At 31.7% G+C, this 18,231-nt stretch overlaps 2 protein-coding genes across 4 annotated transcripts; one reads left to right on the plus strand and one right to left on the minus strand.

Annotated features, from left to right (window-relative positions):
* The first annotated feature begins 6,560 nt into the window (after positions 1–6,560).
* On the plus strand, positions 6,561–10,448 carry LOC106756634 (protein TRAUCO). Its single transcript, XM_014639135.2, has 2 exons — positions 6,561–7,725; positions 9,889–10,448. The coding sequence occupies exons 1-2, from the start codon at positions 6,663–6,665 to the stop codon at positions 10,161–10,163; spliced, it is 1,338 nt and encodes a 445-aa protein (XP_014494621.1). The 5' UTR covers positions 6,561–6,662; the 3' UTR covers positions 10,164–10,448.
* Positions 10,449–10,991: 543 nt separating this feature from the next.
* LOC106755681 (ABC transporter G family member 15) lies at positions 10,992–18,001 on the minus strand. 3 transcript variants are annotated; one of them, XM_014637877.2, is made up of 9 exons: positions 17,659–18,001; positions 14,699–14,778; positions 14,152–14,613; positions 13,904–14,026; positions 13,577–13,687; positions 12,840–13,124; positions 12,468–12,740; positions 12,266–12,388; positions 10,992–12,174 (listed from the first exon to the last, which is right to left on the minus strand). In XM_014637877.2, the coding sequence occupies exons 1-9, from the start codon at positions 17,903–17,905 to the stop codon at positions 11,818–11,820; spliced, it is 2,061 nt and encodes a 686-aa protein (XP_014493363.1). In that variant the 5' UTR covers positions 17,906–18,001; the 3' UTR covers positions 10,992–11,817. The 3 variants fall into 3 exon arrangements, with proteins under 3 accessions (XP_014493363.1, XP_014493364.1, XP_022633184.1); XM_014637878.2 differs by having other exon boundaries at positions 11,818–12,174; positions 12,266–12,373; XM_022777463.1 differs by lacking the exon at positions 17,659–18,001 and adding an exon at positions 15,073–16,014 and having other exon boundaries at positions 11,818–12,174.
* Between the last annotated feature and the right edge of the window lie 230 nt (positions 18,002–18,231).

Below are 18,231 nucleotides of genomic sequence, written 5' to 3' on the forward strand. Positions count from 1 at the left end.
TTTTGTTTTGTTTTTTTCTTTTTTTTTTTTACAAGTTAATTACTGCAAGACTAATTAATCTCCCTAGACAGATAGATAATATTTTGTGAGTATAGCAGTGTAATTAATTAGTTAATTATAATTATTTAACTTGTGCTTGCAGATTAACATGCATATTACTTTTATTTCTTTTTTGGATAATGATATTTAGACAACATTTTTTGGACAACATTTGAACATTGATTACGTGTCAATCTGTGATTAGTCAAAAATTACTTCACAATTATGTTTATGATTATTATTATTGAATGTAGAGTAATTTTTGATCAATCACAAATTGACACGTAATTAATGTTCAAATATTGTCAATAAAATATTGTCTAAATATCATTATCTTCTTTTTTTTTAATATTTTAATATTATCAGTTCATTTAATTCTTAATACTGTGAGAAAAATAAAATATTTGCTTCGTCTATAGTCACCTTTGTGTGAGTCAATTGATTCAGTCTTCTTCACACAAAAAATAATTATTTAGTTTTTTTGACTAATGCATATTATATATTAAATTAAAAATGGTTGTTAAAAATAGTAATTTAGCTTTTACTTAAGAATTAAATTGATTAGTAGTGTCAACTTTAAGAACTCCAATTATTTAAAAGTGGATTGACCAAATATATAAATACTTAATATAAAAGACTAAAATTAATTTGTGACCAATTTTCACACCTTTGACAGTAAAAGTATTATGAATGAAAAATGAAAAGAAAAACTTATTATTCTAATAATGGTTTTAATATTTATTAGCGAGAAACATGCTAACAAGTGTACATAATTTTTTTATAATTTTATTTTAAGTATAGTATTTTTTAAATTTTATTATAAATTGTTTTTATTTATTTTGTAAGTAGTTTTTAATAAAAGAAAATAAATAAATGTAAAAGTAATTAAACTAAAAAAATGTTTAAAAAGTATAATTAACAAAACAATTATTTTAGTTTAAAAATAAAGTTAAAAGATAAAATTAGAACATAAATATGAAGAAAAAAAATCCTATTGATTAAAAAATTTAGCATTCAATACTTCTGGACGGATTCACCTCCAAATCGATGTCTCCTAACCAACTAAAATAAGATGAATTAAAAGTGATAAAATAAATATAGTTGAAAATATATATATAAGTGATAAAATAAATATTTAAAAGAGAATTTTAATAATTTTTATTTTTAATTAAAATAAATAAAAAATCAAAAATTATTTAAATATTTTTAAAACTTAAAATTTATAATATATATATATATATATATATATATATTATTTTTCCTTTTTATGAATTAAATAAAGTAAAAGTTTGACATTTTGCAAAGGGGACCACAAACCCTTACATTAATGTATGGTATTAACTAAAATTAATAATGAATTTATGCTATTGCTTGATGTTGTGTGTAGCTAAGTCCTATCACATCATTAGGAACCTTCTTCTTCTTTTTTATTTCTCAAAATGTTATGAAATTCACTCTCTACAATTTAATTTTTTAAAATACTTTTAAACAAAACTTTATTTGGCACCTCTACATCATTATGTCATTACAAACTAATGATTAAATATGTTTTTAGTCCCTATATTTTTAGAGTGGTTTTGGTTTTATTCTTTCTTTTAAATTAAGATACAATTTAAGCTTTCAACTTTAGAAAACTCTGGTTTTAGTTATTTTTACCAAATTTTTTTAACTTTATTTGTTGTGTGTCAAACAGTGTAAACAATCCAAATGCTATAATGAAACGTGTTTGAAACAGCAAATAAAGTTAAAAAAAATTGGTAAAAATGACTAAAACCAGAGTTTTCTAAAGTTGAAAGACTAAATTGTATCTTAGTTTGAATAAGGAACTAAAACCAAATCGCCCCAAAGTATAGGAATTAAAAACATATTTAACCCACAAATTAATGATAAAATTGGATCAAAGTTTGTTTTTTTTTAATCTTTTTGTATTACGTAAAAGTTAAAAAAAAAAAAGAGAGTTTAAATTCTAATTCAAACATGTGATAAACAGTGGTAAGGATAATGGATTATGTAAATTAAATTATATTATGAACTAATAAGATCTCATAATTAAAATATTTTTAAGGTAATTATTGCACTGAATATCGACAAATTTATTTTGTGTAATAAGTTATAATAAAAAGATTAACTTCTTTTAAATGTTAGTACAAATAACACTCCCTCTTTTATCTTATCAATAAATATTTTCGAAAATACATTGTTTTATTTACGTTACATTTTATAACTTTTTTCTTAAATGATAATTTTGTTGAGGAGGATCTTGTACAGGAAAAATCATTCCTCTCCATAAGAATAAAATAATTTTCAGAATATCATTGTTAAATTATGTTGAGGAGGATCTTGCAGTAAAAAACCAATATTCTTCTCAATAAACATGGAATAAATTTTACATTGTGATTCTTGAAAATATCATCCATGGGAATTTTTTTATCATGAAGTTAATTATTCCCCACTCAATCGTATAAGAACTTTAAAAATTTCATTCTCACAAATATTATTCATCAGATTTTTTATTATGGATTCCAATTTATTCAGAAATGAACATGGAATCGAATTTCGTTTTTAAAACGTATATTCGAAAACATGTTCATGGATGAAAATTCATTCCAAAGCAGTAGTTTAAAGTTATAAATTTTTAAATAAATACTACGCAGGCTATGTTACTGTGGCTTTTATAACGTTGTGTAAATACAAATTATATATAGAGAGAGAATATTTTAAAAATTACAATAGTTTTTTGTGTTTTTTTTTAAATAAAAATCCGAAAGACATTATAATTGTAATCATTTTGTATGCCAAATTATAAAGGTCAATTAATATTATTTACATTAGGAATTTAAATTTTTCAAATTATTAAAATAAACATCAAATCAATATTACTCTATGTTTATAAAAATCTGTTATTAATATACATTTCACTCCGTGACGAATTTTCTCGTTGATAAATATAATATATATTTTATTTATTATGAATTTTTTTTATAAATTTATTGATATGACTTTATTTATCGACATATTTTTTTATTGGTAAATTCGTCAGTAAAGTATATTTCACTTATCGATAAAATATGTTATTAAATCTATCGATAAAAATAGTGACAAAATTTTCACCTAATTTTCTCTTCTCTTCTACGAATCATTTTATATTTTTTTCTTTCTCACAGGCCATTTTATTTATTTTCGTTTCTCTCATTTGGGGAGCTGTTATTATCTTTCTTTTCGTCCATTTTTCGCTCTCTAACAATCATTATTTTTCCACACGTCTCTTGACTCAACTCAGGTCATCGCAACTACAAGGTTCTTTGACGAAGGAGAGCCACTTGTAGCAACGCTGCATGATGTCATCTCTTCCATCAAGCAGATAAAACCACCACAGATGATAAAGGGAAAATGTCTCCATTGTGAGATGAAAAATAGATGATTGTGGCTTTGTGTGCCATTGGAGATGAAGAAAACATGGTTGCTATAAGACTACTAGCATAGTTATGGCGAAGTGTGCCGTTTAAGATGAAAAAATAATAGTTGCTCAAAAAATAATTTCGGATTTTTGCCAATTTAAGGGTTTCTAAAACAATTAGATACATGGGTTTAGTCTTTGATTTTAGTTTTAGAATGATAGAATTTTTGTTTTGGTTTAGGAATGAAAGAAGATTCATAATAAATAAAAAAACTAAAAAAACAAAAGGAAAAATAGGAAAAAGACGAACTAGATCGAAATATTTACTAATAAATTTTTGTTGTTACTACCGACAGATTTAGGTCTATCAGTAATATGTCAAAAAATTTCATCACCAACTGATTTTTAACGTTTCAACGATTACTTTTTTTTATATCACATGAACATAGAATCGAAAACACCTTCATAAGGACTTGTCGTCTTGAATGGAGAATAAGCTTAAAGATTTGAAAATACAATTAACACGAAAATTATTTAGTCAAATTGAAAAGAAAAAAACTTGATATGCATGATAACAATTAGAATATGAGTAAAAGGAGATCAAAATCACCTCTGAAGCTCTTTGCATTTGCTTGAGAATAAACCACAAAAGAACATTACAATGAAACGAGCCTCACGTTATTTCTTCTAAAATAATAATAATAAAAAACTTATAACGTGGAATAAGCTAATAAACATCGAAGAAAAAATTAACCGACATCATTTAAGCCATTAACGTCGGAATTAAATTACATCTACTATAGTTTATTACAAATAATAACAAAAGTATCACTTGTCTTTCTTAATTTTAGTGTTATGCTTGGTTCACACTATACTATAATGCTGTATACCTTTTTTTGGTGTTATTGTTGTTATATAGTCATATTATCAATATCTTATTCAATCAATCATAAAATTATATATTCTAAATTAGTTTATTTCCAAATCAAACACTGTATCGACGTTGAATAGAGGTTTTGGAAAGAAATATCTTGAAGTGGATATATCAAGTTTTATTAATTACTCACAAATTAGAAGGTATTTCGTTCAACTATTATTAATTAGAAAAGTATATATACCATGAAAAATGTACAAACTAAATTGGAAAATGATATTTTAACATTATTTTTTTACACTGCACACGTGTCAAAATGTGATCGGACGATTTCAAATTAAAAAAGTTGAGACATGGATATATTTGGAAGAGAAAAACCAAAGTTTGTTTTTTAATTTGAAATCGTCCAACCACATTTTGACACGTGTGCAGTGTCAAAATGATGTCAAAAAATGATGTTAAAATATCATTTTCCAACTAAATTTTCTGAAATTAAAACAAAAGAAATGATGAATAATGTGAGTTTCACTTTTAAAAAGTGAAATATTTGACTTTAATATATCAATTACTTTATTATTTATAAATTATATATATATATATATATATATATATATATATATCAGTTACTTTATTATTTATAAATAATGGAGTGAATTTGTTGGAGCTCTATACTTTTTTATTTTATTTTATTTATTTATTTTCAGTCTTCAGTCATGTTTTTGACTCTTTTAATACAATCTTTGAAAGAATGAAAAAGAAGAAGTGGAGTTTACGCGCAAAACGCAATTCACGCATTCATAGTCAACCAAACTACACCAACTACCCGCGCACGACCCAACCAAACCTAATATGTTTGATATAAACCTTATACATTAAACTTATTACATGTTTGTTATATAGTCTGCAACTTATCAATATAAAAATTTCCAATTCTTTTTTAATTATATAACTTAGAAGTTTTTTTTTTTCTAAAAAAAATGAGAAATTAAGAAAATTAGAAATGATTTTCAGACATTTTGGTCTTTTAAAATATACATTCCAAAAATCATTTTTGTTTTTAATTACACAATTCAAAAATTATTTTAACTTTTAAATTACATATTCTAAAAATACATTTTTTAAGAATAAACAATTTTCATATTACAGAAAATCATTTTTAGATTGTAATTATCTTTTTAATTATTTAATCCGATAATCATTACTTACCCCACAATCAAAAAATTGCAAAACGGAAATTTTCATATTCTTGGAATATTAATTGTAGCAAAAATGTTATTCTCACACAACTTCTATCGACCTTTTCCATCATAAATTTGCCCATGACAAGTATAAATTTGGTTGGTTGGAAATAAATATGACATTAGACTCTCCAGCACTGGGAAATATACAATTGAGAGTGATTAAATAAAAAATATTTAATTAGGTGTTTTTATTATAATATTTTAATTTATCTCTATTATTCATTGATTGTTATTATTATTATTTTATTTCTTTGTCATTAAAAAAATAAAATTTTGAAAAAATCCACATACCCATTTACGGAGTTCACGCATTTCTATGTTTTTCCATACTCTCATGGTCAGCCAAACAACCCCTTATGCGCGTTTTTTAATTTTATTTTTTAGACATTAAATTAATGCTCTGTCTTTTTAGACAACATTTACGTGAATAAATCATCTACGGGATTTTTAAATAGAATAATGAAATAACTATTATTCTATCACTTCTAATAATTCATCCTGTATACTAGATAAGATTTCAAAACAAACAATATATATAAAAATTGATTTTATTATTCATATATATTCAACCATTTTCATAATACGATTGAATAATATAAACTACATGCATGAATATACATTGAATAATATATATAGATTATACGTTTCATAGTACAAAATAAAAAATATATTTTTGAATTATACAATTTAAAATTTCTTTTCCTAAGTTTGTGAGAAAGACAACATTCGATTAGTGGAACAACTATTGAATGAGTTTGATGACTTTAATAGTGTGTGAGAAGAATTATACTTATTGAGAGAAATCACCGTAACGAATAAAACTCTCTTCATGAACTCGGAAAGCAAATACTATTAAACTGGTAATTTCACCACACCATGAGACAGTTGACATTATGAGAGTGGGAGTGCATAAAGAAATGCACCATAGTTAGAGGCCTCGTTCTGGGCCTGTTTGGGCCGTAGGAAACCAAAACCCATTGTGTCCTAGTTCGCTATTCTCTACTTTCACTTTCTTCTGTTTTACTACATACGCTATTCTCATCGCTTGTCGGAGCCTCGTCTCCCTTTTCCGCTTTCTCATTTATTCTCACCGTTAAACCAAACCCTAGCAATGGATAGCTTACAAGCTACTTACAAAGACGAAGAAGATGAAGAAGACGAGGTGCCACCACCCACCACCGAAACCACCGCAACCACCGCCCTAGCCACAGACTCCGAATCGCCGGAAGCTCCTCCTGCCACCACCAGCACGCCCTCTGATACCCCAAATGAGCACCCCAACGATGCGCGATCGGATCCTGACCCTTCCGACGAACTCTCAGACGACGAGGCCGCCTCCGACGGATCCAAAAAGTCCCCGAAATCCGTCCGCGAAGAAGGCGACGCTTCTGAGGAGGAGCTACCGCCGAAGAAACAGAAACAGCTCTCCTCTATTACGGCGGAGGCGTCGAAGGAGGACTCGCCTGTGCCAGCGACGGCGGAGGGCGCCAACAATGCGACTACTCCCGCAGCGAACGGCTCGGCGCCGAACGCCAAGAAATCGAAGAAGAAGAACAACAACGTGTGGGCGACGAAGTCGACGCGGAAGGGGAAGAAGAAAAACAACCGCAACAACAATAACAACAACAACGGCAACAACAATAACCATGCGAACGGCGAAGACAACGTGCTGATTACGCCGGTTCCGCGGTTCCCCGACAAGAGCGATGACACGGCGGAGATGAAGATTTGTCTGTCGAAGGTTTACAAAGCAGAGAAGGTGGAATTGAGCGAGGACAGAATGAGTGCGGGGAGCACCAAGGGTTACAGAATGGTGAGGGCAACGCGCGGAGTCGTGGAAGGAGCGTGGTACTTCGAGATTAGGGTTGTGAAGTTGGGGGAGACTGGGCACACGCGCCTTGGGTGGTCGACTGAGAAGGGTGACTTGCAGGCTCCGGTTGGGTACGATGGGAACAGTTTTGGCTATCGGGACATTGATGGGAGTAAGATTCATAAGGCGAGTAGGGAGAAGTATGGAGAGGAAGGTTACAAGGAAGGGGATGTAATTGGTTTCTACATCAATTTGCCTGATGGCAAAAATTACGCCCCCAATACACCTCAGTTGGTCTGGTATAAAGGCCAGCGATATGTTTGCGCTCAAGATGCCAAGGAAGATCCACCCAAAGTGGTGCCTGGTCAGTTTTCAACTTTGTTATTTAGTTTTGATGATTCTCATTTACCTTTTCAGCTAGGAAACTGAATATCCAATGATAGATTTGCACTCGGTGATTAGCGTTTTTAAGTTAAGATACTACTGAAATACCTGGTGGTTGCTTGCTTAGTGTTTGAGGGCTTAGTTAATTATTCATGCTTTTGGGAGGAAGGAGAGAATTTGACCTGACAACCTTTTTTATTATTTCTGGATTGCTTTATTGTGATTGTGTTATTGGTTCTATTTTCTGCCTAGATTCTTAAGTACGGGAAACTGAATGTTGCCAATTTATCCATCAGTATTTTCAATGATAGGTGGTGGACAACGATGTGTCATATATTTGTAATGGATGGTGAAGCTGCTACTGGGCTTGTAAACCCTGCTAAAAAAAATGTAGAATAGACTAAAAGAACCTACAGAACTAGAATCAACGGAAGTTAACGATTTCTATCGAGGTCAATGAACATATTTAAAACATTTTCTTGCAAACGAAAACTTGGATCCATATTGTGAAACTTAATTGAGAAATGCTAAAGTTATCATAGACAGAGATGCAAAATGTTTGTATGTAAGAATCTAGTAACAGTGTTTGAGGTTTAACAAAAACAGAGATCAGAGCCTCCAGAGAGAATAATACAGATGAGAGGGATCATTGAAAATAACTTGATAGAAACAGAGATGAGAGAATTTGTTCAATTTTTTCACCAATTGCTGCCTAAAGACATGTAGCAGAGATGAGAGTAGAACATGACAATAAGGTTTTCGTGTCCTTCATCACATGCCTTCATCATTTCCACTCTGACTAATCATGTAGAACACTGTTTTCAATACAATTTAACGTATACTTGCAAACCCTGAGTACTATGGGTTATTTAATATTTCAAAGTTCAAATCTTATTGATTGGACTTATCATGGAGGTGGGTTATTTTGTAATTTGGATAGGGGACTTATACATGGATGCACATCTGGGATATTCTTGGGCAGTGAAATAGGTGGAGCTTGATTTCAGATTACTCTGTGCAAGTAGGCCAATGCTTTTTTGTTAGCTTACTAGTTTCCATCCCTACCCCATATTGGAAATCTTCTTTAATATGTGGCTATAAATCCGATTCTTTGTGTAAATTCTTTCTTGTATTGGTCTATTTCTTTCATTCTTGTTATGCAAGTTTGTTGATGGTGCATTATACTTGCCATGACACTAAAGTTGATCAAGAATTCAAATTCTTCTACCAGGATGCCAATAGTGTGAATAATTAGGGTTGGAAGTGAAATTAAACTTGTTATGTCTGTAAACATAACAGTAGATTCTCATCAATTGATTAAAAAAGGTTGGGCACGTTAAGTAGAAAGAAATGTTAATTTTCCCAATCTACAAACATTTAATGCTGATCCAATTTTTTTGAACTCTCTTCTCCTCAAAAGAAGAAATATCAAATACAATTTAAGAAAGTTTTTAATAATAAATGTAGCTTTTTTTGAAATGTAAAGTGCCCAAAATATGGAGCTTCTATAAAAGTTAATTGGAGGACTTTCTAATGAGAAGACAAGCGCCCCAAAAAACTGGGCCAAACATTATCCAGGTCACCCATGCTATATTTACTAATGGTTTGACAATTTATGGATTAGAGTTTTTAGTGAGTATACATGTTTTGTGATGTATAAGGAGACCAGGGCCATGTGTGAGTAGGATCTTGTGAATACAGTGTATATATGGAGATTATATTGAAATTTTCCCAGATGCACTAATTTATTACCTCTTAGGATGAAATGTTTGGAAGTGGCTGAGAAAGTGAGAATGCAGAATAGTAAATATATCCAAAGCATTTTTTGCTGGTAGTTAAATACAATTTGTGCCGGTGGGTGCTTGTCATGAATCCTTGAAAACCTGATAGTCAATCAACTTTTTTTAGAGGCCTTCATTAGCTGTGCTCGCTTGCATGTAGTACATGTCTACACGAGATGACATTATTTGATCCATGTAGCCTAGATTACTAAGTAAGAAAAAGGCTTGATATTATTGTTGTTCCCTTGCATATAGTACAGACATATTCCCTTAACTGTTAGTTGTATTGTTTTTTATGCGGAAACTGTTTGTTGTATTTTATGTGTTGAATTTGTAAGTTTCATATATTCTATTGTGTGCAGGAAGCGAGATATCATTCTTTAAAAATGGCATATGCCAAGGTGTAGCTTTCAAGGATCTTCACGGTGGTCGTTACTATCCTGCCGCATCAATGTTTACTCTACCCAATGAACCAAACTGCACGGTTAAGTTCAACTTTGGTCCTGACTTTGAATGTTTTCCTGAGGATTTCATTGAACGACCAATTCCTAAGCCAATGATCGATGTTCCTTATCACGGTTTTGACAATCGTGTTGAAAATGGAGAATCTAATGAGAAGAAACCCCAGAAAGAGTGACGTGGGTTGCATTTATTGCTAATTATAAAATCTGATTCATTAATGATTGGATTGGTGGTGTAAACATCTGAGAGAGAAATTGGCTGATGTACATAAAATTTGTATGTGTTCCTGTAGACATTCTGTACTTTCTTACTTTTTTTGGTGTTGCCTTATTTTTCTATTCGAGTTACATATGGTGTCATCATGACCATGCGCAAACCCTTTGGTTACTTCCTCACAAGGGGGATAAAGTGTCACTTTACACGCCAATAATTCTTTGGTTATAACAATTCACACACTACATGTGTCATAGTTCGGAATTCTGTTCTTGTAGTAGTCCTTGCAAAACCATTTTGTTTCTTTTCCAAGTCATCAAATTTCCACTCATCGAAGAACATATCTTGAGGTAGATTTCTCATTTGTGACAGATTTGCATAGTGTGCATTAATATATATTTTTAATTTTAGTTTTTAATTTTTTTAAACAATAATCTCCTTCCTAAACCTTTTTTTTTAAAAATATTAAAGGATTTTGTTCAAAGATAGAGGTAAGCAAAAGCTTCCTCACAAGTCTTTGTATTGACTGTAATTCACATTTCGATTGTCTTCATTGTTTCAATTCTATGGTTCTGTTTTATAATAACTTTTGTTCTTGCGGTAAACTTTTCAGGTCTCTTTTGATAAGATCAATAACATTTTTCTTTTACAAAGATAAAGATGTTTTTTTTTTTTTTTTCTTTCAAGTAAGCTCCTAAAGAAGTGGTTTAATTTTTTTCAATCTTTCATTTCAAATTGAGCACTAAACTTTTCTTTCAAGATTTCTTTTTCATGTTCATCATCTCTTGAAAGAATCATATCATCAACATAAACTAAGAATAGAGTAAGTTTACCTTTTGGAGAACCAAGTATGGGGTGACTACGTGAGTTCATTTAAACTTTCTTCAACATGCATACTTTATTTCCTTCTTCAATGGGTTTAAAACCTGGAGAAATTCCATTTAGACTTCTTTTTCTAATTGTCTATGGAGGAAAACATTGTTGCAATTTAAAATTGCTAATGAGAGGTTGATTCTAAGAATATTTCTCTTTCTCATTGGAGCAAATGTCTTCTCATAATCAACACTATAAGGTTGGGTATATTATTTAGCAACTAGCCTTACTTTGTAATGTTCTAATGTGCCACTAGTTTTATACTTACATTATAAACCCATATGCATCAACTATTTTTTAAACACCTTCTAACAATTCAATTTATAGTAATACACTTAATATCCTACTTAAAAAAACATTATTCAATTTAAACTTCCTTGTTGTCTTGTTTGATTTATTGTTTGTGAATGTTGTCTTGTTTGGTTCGTTGCTCCCAAACATCTTCCTTCTCGCCTTCTTTTCTGTTGCAGAGGAATCTTTGCTTTCTTTATAAGAGAGCTTTGATAATTCATTTGATATGAAGAAAACTCAAAAGAATACGAGACAGCTTCGTTTAATTCCGTTTTTACTCTAAAGTTATACAAGCCCATAAAAATAACTCATCGAATTGATTAATTGAAAAAAAAAAAATATAAGAACACCATCTATATGCTTTATTTACAATGACAGTTAATAAGTATTTCTAAAGAAATAATAGCAACTAAGTTATTACTCTTACATATTTGTATCAGCAAATGATGGTTCTAATGAATGAGCGAGTTGAGATCCTCTTGAGGAGACAAGGGATGCAGTGATTGGTGGCGTTTGGAAGGGAAAGATGGTCCTTTCCTGAACGAAGGTCGCTTCTTTATACGTTGCAGAGTTTGCCTGGCGTAGATGCTATAAAGAAAAGGTGCAGCTCTCTCCTTGAATTTGAGAATGAAAAAGAAAAGAACTCTAAGCAATATGAGGATGATCATGATTGCAGCTATGTCCCACCACTTTGAATTATCAACTCGAACTCCAAGCATGGTTTTGAGGATAAATTCTCCTTTCAGTTTCGGGTCACCAGGTTCTAAGGGATCAAACTCCATTCCAATCAAGTCATTCTTGAAAGCCCCCTGCATTCCCATAATCAGTAAGTAAGGCTAAATTTCACTCCCAGATAATTCAGTTCATATACCCTTTTGAAGGTAATGCCTCTAAATTTACCTGTAATCCCCATGCGCCGTAATTGATGTATGATATTGGGTAACGCCAGAAGAATTTGGGAATATCAGGGAGCGGACGGAAAAAGCCAGAAGTCATCATCATAAGACCCTGCACAAATATACACTGAAATCAGCAACAACGATTATTCAATTGAAAATGGGGTTATATTATATATATAGTATATACTATATAGTCCTCTTACAATATATCCCGCTCCAATCGTCAATCCCATGAGGAAGTTGGGAACCAGTGAAGCTATAACCATCATGGAGCTCTCCACAACCGCAATGCAGCCCAGAAGATCAAGAGTGATATACAAAAAGTGTGAAAATTCTGAACTAGCCTTAACCATATAATAGCTTATAGCCCCCGTAGCAGTGGACATCACTGCCAAAAACGGAAAGGAAGATAGAAAATTTGAGAGAATGTAGACTCCAACGCCATAATAACCACCCATTCTTTCTTTGTAGAAGACCTGCATCCATAGGGTAAAAGGTAAGAGAACTAAATGCCAAAATCCTCTTGTAAACGTGTTTTTAACGTTTTAATTTTGTATCAGATTAACTTTTCATACCTTCATTTCTTCTAAGAAAGAAGGGAAGCTCCCAATGGACATGAACGTCATGAAACCTGAGATAAAACCAGCACATGATCCTCTCGCAAAAATGGCTCTGTAACTCGTTCCAACATCATAGAAGATTATTCCAACGCACAAAGATAAGGCGATATAGGTGGTTATCCTTATCCAGTAGTATCCTAAATCTCTCGACATGTTCACGAAAGATCTCCGAGTCAGCACTGATAGTTCCTTCCACCATCTGGATTCACATTTCCTTTCACTTTCAAAATCATGTCCTTCCTGTAACATGATCAATTCCTTGGCCTTTACATCCCACAAAACATGTTTCCAATTGTTGCAAAATGGAGTATTAATAGTTCAGTGAACCATTATGTATTGATCTTTTTCCTATGCATATGTCTTTAAACTCAAGTATATATGTGTTTTCTGACAGTCATGATCTCTTCTTCGAAGGGATTTCTTATATTATTGCATTTTCACAAGAAGGCAAAAACAAGCTAAGAAAAAAAAGAAAAAGAATAAGGTTCTTACAGTGTGAAAAGTTCACCTTTCTCTATTTATCTCCCTTTTCTTTATGACACAAGATGAGTCCATTATAATATATTTTTTTTGATAGCTTTGCTAGCTGGGAAAACAGTTTCAGCTCATGCAAAGAATATTATTAATTACGTGAAGTTCTATGTTCTGTAGACAATAGTTAGTAATAACATTTTGAGTTAAGGGCTTCTTACTATGTTTGATATTTCCTTGATTCTTTCTCTTGAAGCGGTTGCATACTCAGACCATCGGTATTTTTCTATGAGTGTTGCTTTGATTTCTGCAGTTGATAACGATACTTCTTCCTGTTTTAAAGGAATAAGGAAGACAGTGAGAAAGAAGCAAATCTGATAGGAAGAGATTCCAAGGAAGGAAGAAAAAGATGTAATTTATAGCCAGGTTAGATGAGTAAATAACATTTACAGTAAAAGATTTGCAAGTAGAAGTTCGTGACTTTTATAATAAGTATTTTAAAAATCATATTAAAAAAGTTGATGACGTAAAGAAATTGTTATATATACTTGTCTTGTTTGGGAGGCCCTGATTTTGGTTGTGACAGCGTCGAAGTCTGAATTGATACAACGAAGGAAATGATCAGAAGGGTTTCTTCTACTTGGACATGGGAATCCAGCTTTGGCAAAGAACTGCATGAGAAAATACAATATATATGGAGAAACTATGTCAGCTTTTAACCTGTTAATGTTCTAAAAACATGATTTTACTTGTGACATGCATGAAAACAGGAGAGTTTGGTATAAAATATGAATACCTGAGTTGCCTTTTGTGCAGGTCCAAAGTATATTGTTTGACCCCCAGAGAGAAGAAAGAGATGATCAAAGAGTGCAAAAACCTCACTACTTGGTTGGTGTATAGAAGAGATAACAGTCTTTGCATCATGAGCCAAATTTCTGAGAGTTTGAGCAACAAAATATGCTGAAGCACTGTCAAGACCAGTGGTGGGTTCATCAAGGAACAAGAGAGTTGGCCTTGTGAGGATTTCAAGAGCAATGCTCAGTCTTCTCTTTTCTCCACCGCTTATACCTCTCAAATGCCAATTCCCTATTATCCGATCTGCACATTCTTGAAGACCCATTTCCATAATCGTTCCTTCTATTATCTCATTCACCTCTTCTCTTCTCATGCTCCCTGGAAGCCTTAGATTCGCTGAGTAATATATTGTCTCTCTCACTGTCAGAGTTCCCAGCATTGTCTCTTCTTGGGTCACGTAAGCCTGTCTCATGTGTAAACATATCTCGTTAATTAGCACTGAAATATAAAAAATGGATTTTTCTTTCAACATTTACACGCATACTTACAGCACCGCCATAGTCCAATCTCCTCTTCTTTCCATTTAGAAACACATTTCCAGACATGATAACGTTTCTGGAGAGTCTTCCTGCAACCATTGCCAGTTATCTGATGTTAATATATATAGCTTTTGTCATCATAATTACGAAACTCAATAATACCACAAGTAATAGTATGTATTTTTATCAGGTATGCTAAAGGAGTGAAAGGGTATTAATTGTGGAGGTTGGAACATGGAGAAGCTAACTGCTTCACAAGCAGGAATGTCATATGATATATAGAAATCTAAAGAAAGGTATGGGGAAAGTTCCCATTAAGGTTAAGTCTTCTAGGGTTGGATCAAAGAAGTTAGATGATGAAGCATCAGATGATAAGAATCAACCTTCTTCTCATTTGGGAAGGCTTGAACATGCGGATGTAGACTTCAACTATCAGTTTACGCTTGATAGGGAGAGGAGACAATCAAATCAACACAATAATTTGTATATGCTACACTTTCACTGCAGATGAAGAGATAGAAGGTTGGAGCTATAGAGAGGCAATAAGAGGTGTTCCTAGTCTTCTAGCTATGTAGAATGTCAACAATGGCAATGTGCCATGGAAGAGGAGATTGAATTTTTGATGAGGAATCACAGTATATGTTTGTAGATCTGCCTAGAAATCAAAATGTGGTTGGATAGTAGTTATTGAAAAAAGAAGGAAGGAATAACTTTTACGGAGAAGAAAATATTCAAGGTGAGATTGGTGTCAAAAAGATTTTAAACAAGTGGAAGGATATAAACAATAATGAAATATTCTCACATACGGTGTGAAACATTGTTCGATACAGACTTTGAAAAGATGTCTCTGGTGAAAAAACACTATATAACTTAAAAGAGAGTCCAAGAGAATAATGAAAAAACATTTACAATAACTACAGTTACATCTTGAAATGAAAGGAGCAGAGTATGTATTGTCGCTCTCTTTTATGCAGACGATATCCCTAATAATCAACCAACACAAAAATGAAATGAAAGAACTTAAAGAAAAATTAAGTTTGGAGTTTGAGATAATTACTTCTCTTTTTATGAGTAGTAAGTAAATGAATTGATGACATTTCCATGAAAGAAAAGGATGGGGTTATGTCATCGAAATTATTGTGTTTGTGAGATTTCGGCTGGCCAATCTTCACATAATTAATAATCCTTTTCAAATTAAAAATCTCTAATTTTATGTTTTATGTAAATTGACCAAGTATAGTTTGATATTAGACATAATTTTGTTGTTAACTAATAGATGCTTGTCAACAAAAAGAGATAATTACATATTCTTAGTAATCCCAGTTCAATATTACATAATACATAATCACAAATTTCAATTTATAAAACATTATAAATTATCAAGCAGAGATAGACCAAACCCACAAAAATCTAAAACATCAAATAGTTCTTCCTTTACCAAAAAAAAGAAAGCTTGCTTTCATTCTTTACAAATATAAACATTAACTTTTGTTATGACTATTTTATCATTATAGTGGTTTGTCAAAAGGTAATTATTAATGTTAAGGAATCTTTTTCCTAAATAAATAAATGGGGTCTGTCTGTCGGACTGTCGGTAAACCTAAAAATCTCATCTTTTGCTCCACTGTTTTGAAATGAAATACATTAATGGCTCCATCCATTGCTCATATTTCAACCTCACATTAATTGAGAGCGTTTCCATCAATAGATGACATTACAATATTCTAAGCTAATATTAATTACTTGACAGGTAGAAAACAAAAAAGTATGACAGATGATAGTGCATACTATAATAATAAAAAGATAAACCTGTGTTGAATAAGTGTTTATATGTGCAGAGTTGTGTACTTATAATTATCCTTAAATAACTCATAACCTACGTTATTCTATTTCATGGTTTCACAAGTAATTAAAAGTGTTTCGTCCATGCAACAATTTGGAATTTATATGTTTATCTCCTTAGATATACTTCATGGAGCACTCATGTTACTCCAAGGAAATAGATTCAATAGGAAAAGGAAGGAAGAGTGATGCAATGCATTTTAGATCTATACAGAAGGAGGTTCACTCAGAGATACAACATCAGTAAGATCTAAGTCCAACCACATAAAGAATTAACATCATTTTATCCAATATAGAACTTAGACTCACTTAAAATTCTATCCGTGTAACATAACCATCTTTGGCTGTAGGAAACCAAAATGTAAAGCAAGTTCACAAGAGGACACTGTAAGAACCAATCAAAGTGGTAAACATGAAAATGATCTGCTAACTGATGAATTTGAGTCATGATTTCAAGAAAGGTGATTAAACTTTTCAAGAAAGAGATGAATTTGGGAAGAGATCACAAACTTTGTTATTTAACATTTTCCTCACTGTTTTTCACTTCCAAACCATGCTTTTAAGCAAAAAGTGTCACCATCAAAACCATTTCAGGTACACGTTTACACACATTCTATCTGTCATTTATGCTTCTAAACTTGAGAAAGAAAAAAAAAAGTTTCTCTCCCTATTTTATTTTCTTCCAGCTGTGAGTTCTTGGTCTTATGATCCAAAACTCATAAATTCTAATAACTTTGATATATAACAAATGAAAGTGACCACACATATGCTTAAACTAATTCAGTAATGTAAGTCCTTAGATTCTCTTGTTAGGAAGGGTTTTAGTTATGATAAGTTACTTGTCTTGGAACAGTATAGTCTTCCTTCATTGTGTACCTGCAATATTCTCCATGTCAAGATTTAGTTCCGTTTTTTTATCTTTATGACCGATTAAAAATAAGTCAAGCACAACACTAGATGATTTGAAGTCCATAAGTACATGACCTCAACAAGGATACTTGATGCAAAATCCAAACATGAAAGACCATCTTAATTTTAGCATGAAATTCGTATTCCAAGTGATGAACACACACACACACACACTGAGACACACCGTGATGAACAGAAAGAAGGAAGTTGAAATGAACCTGCTAAAGCGTCAAGAAGAGTTGATTTTCCAGAGCCAGAAGGACCCATGATAGCCATGATTTTGTTAGGTTCAGCATATCCACTCAGCCCGTTAAGCAATCTCTTAGTGTGTCCATCTCCGAAATTTGGAACCACAACAGTTAAATCTTCCCACACAAGGTACATTCCTCTCTTTTCTGAAACTTCCATCGTTTCTCCACACTCAGCAACATCCTTTTCTTTAGCAGTGGCTGCTTCTATCTCCATTTCTCTGAACTCCAAAACAGGCTTTGGATGATCAAAACAAGAGGGTAACAAATATCATTGTTGAGCAACCTGCCAGCTTAAATGTATAGATATAAATGTATGTGGTTGACAGAAAAGAAAGATATAAAGTGAATATCAGTAAAAACCATTCAATTTTTACATCCTTTCATATGGTTATAAGGTGTTGATGTTTTGTTATTATCACAATAGCCTAAGCTGGTAACACCAGTGACTCTGATATCATTGATGAGATTATATGTATCTGACATGAGTCAATTACATAAGAATTGATATTATTTTTAATTTAAAACTTTGAAACAATGAGT

This window comes from Vigna radiata, chromosome 2 (genome assembly GCF_000741045.1).
Source record: "Vigna radiata var. radiata cultivar VC1973A chromosome 2, Vradiata_ver6, whole genome shotgun sequence".
In the NCBI taxonomy this organism is placed as follows: domain Eukaryota; kingdom Viridiplantae; phylum Streptophyta; class Magnoliopsida; order Fabales; family Fabaceae; genus Vigna; species Vigna radiata.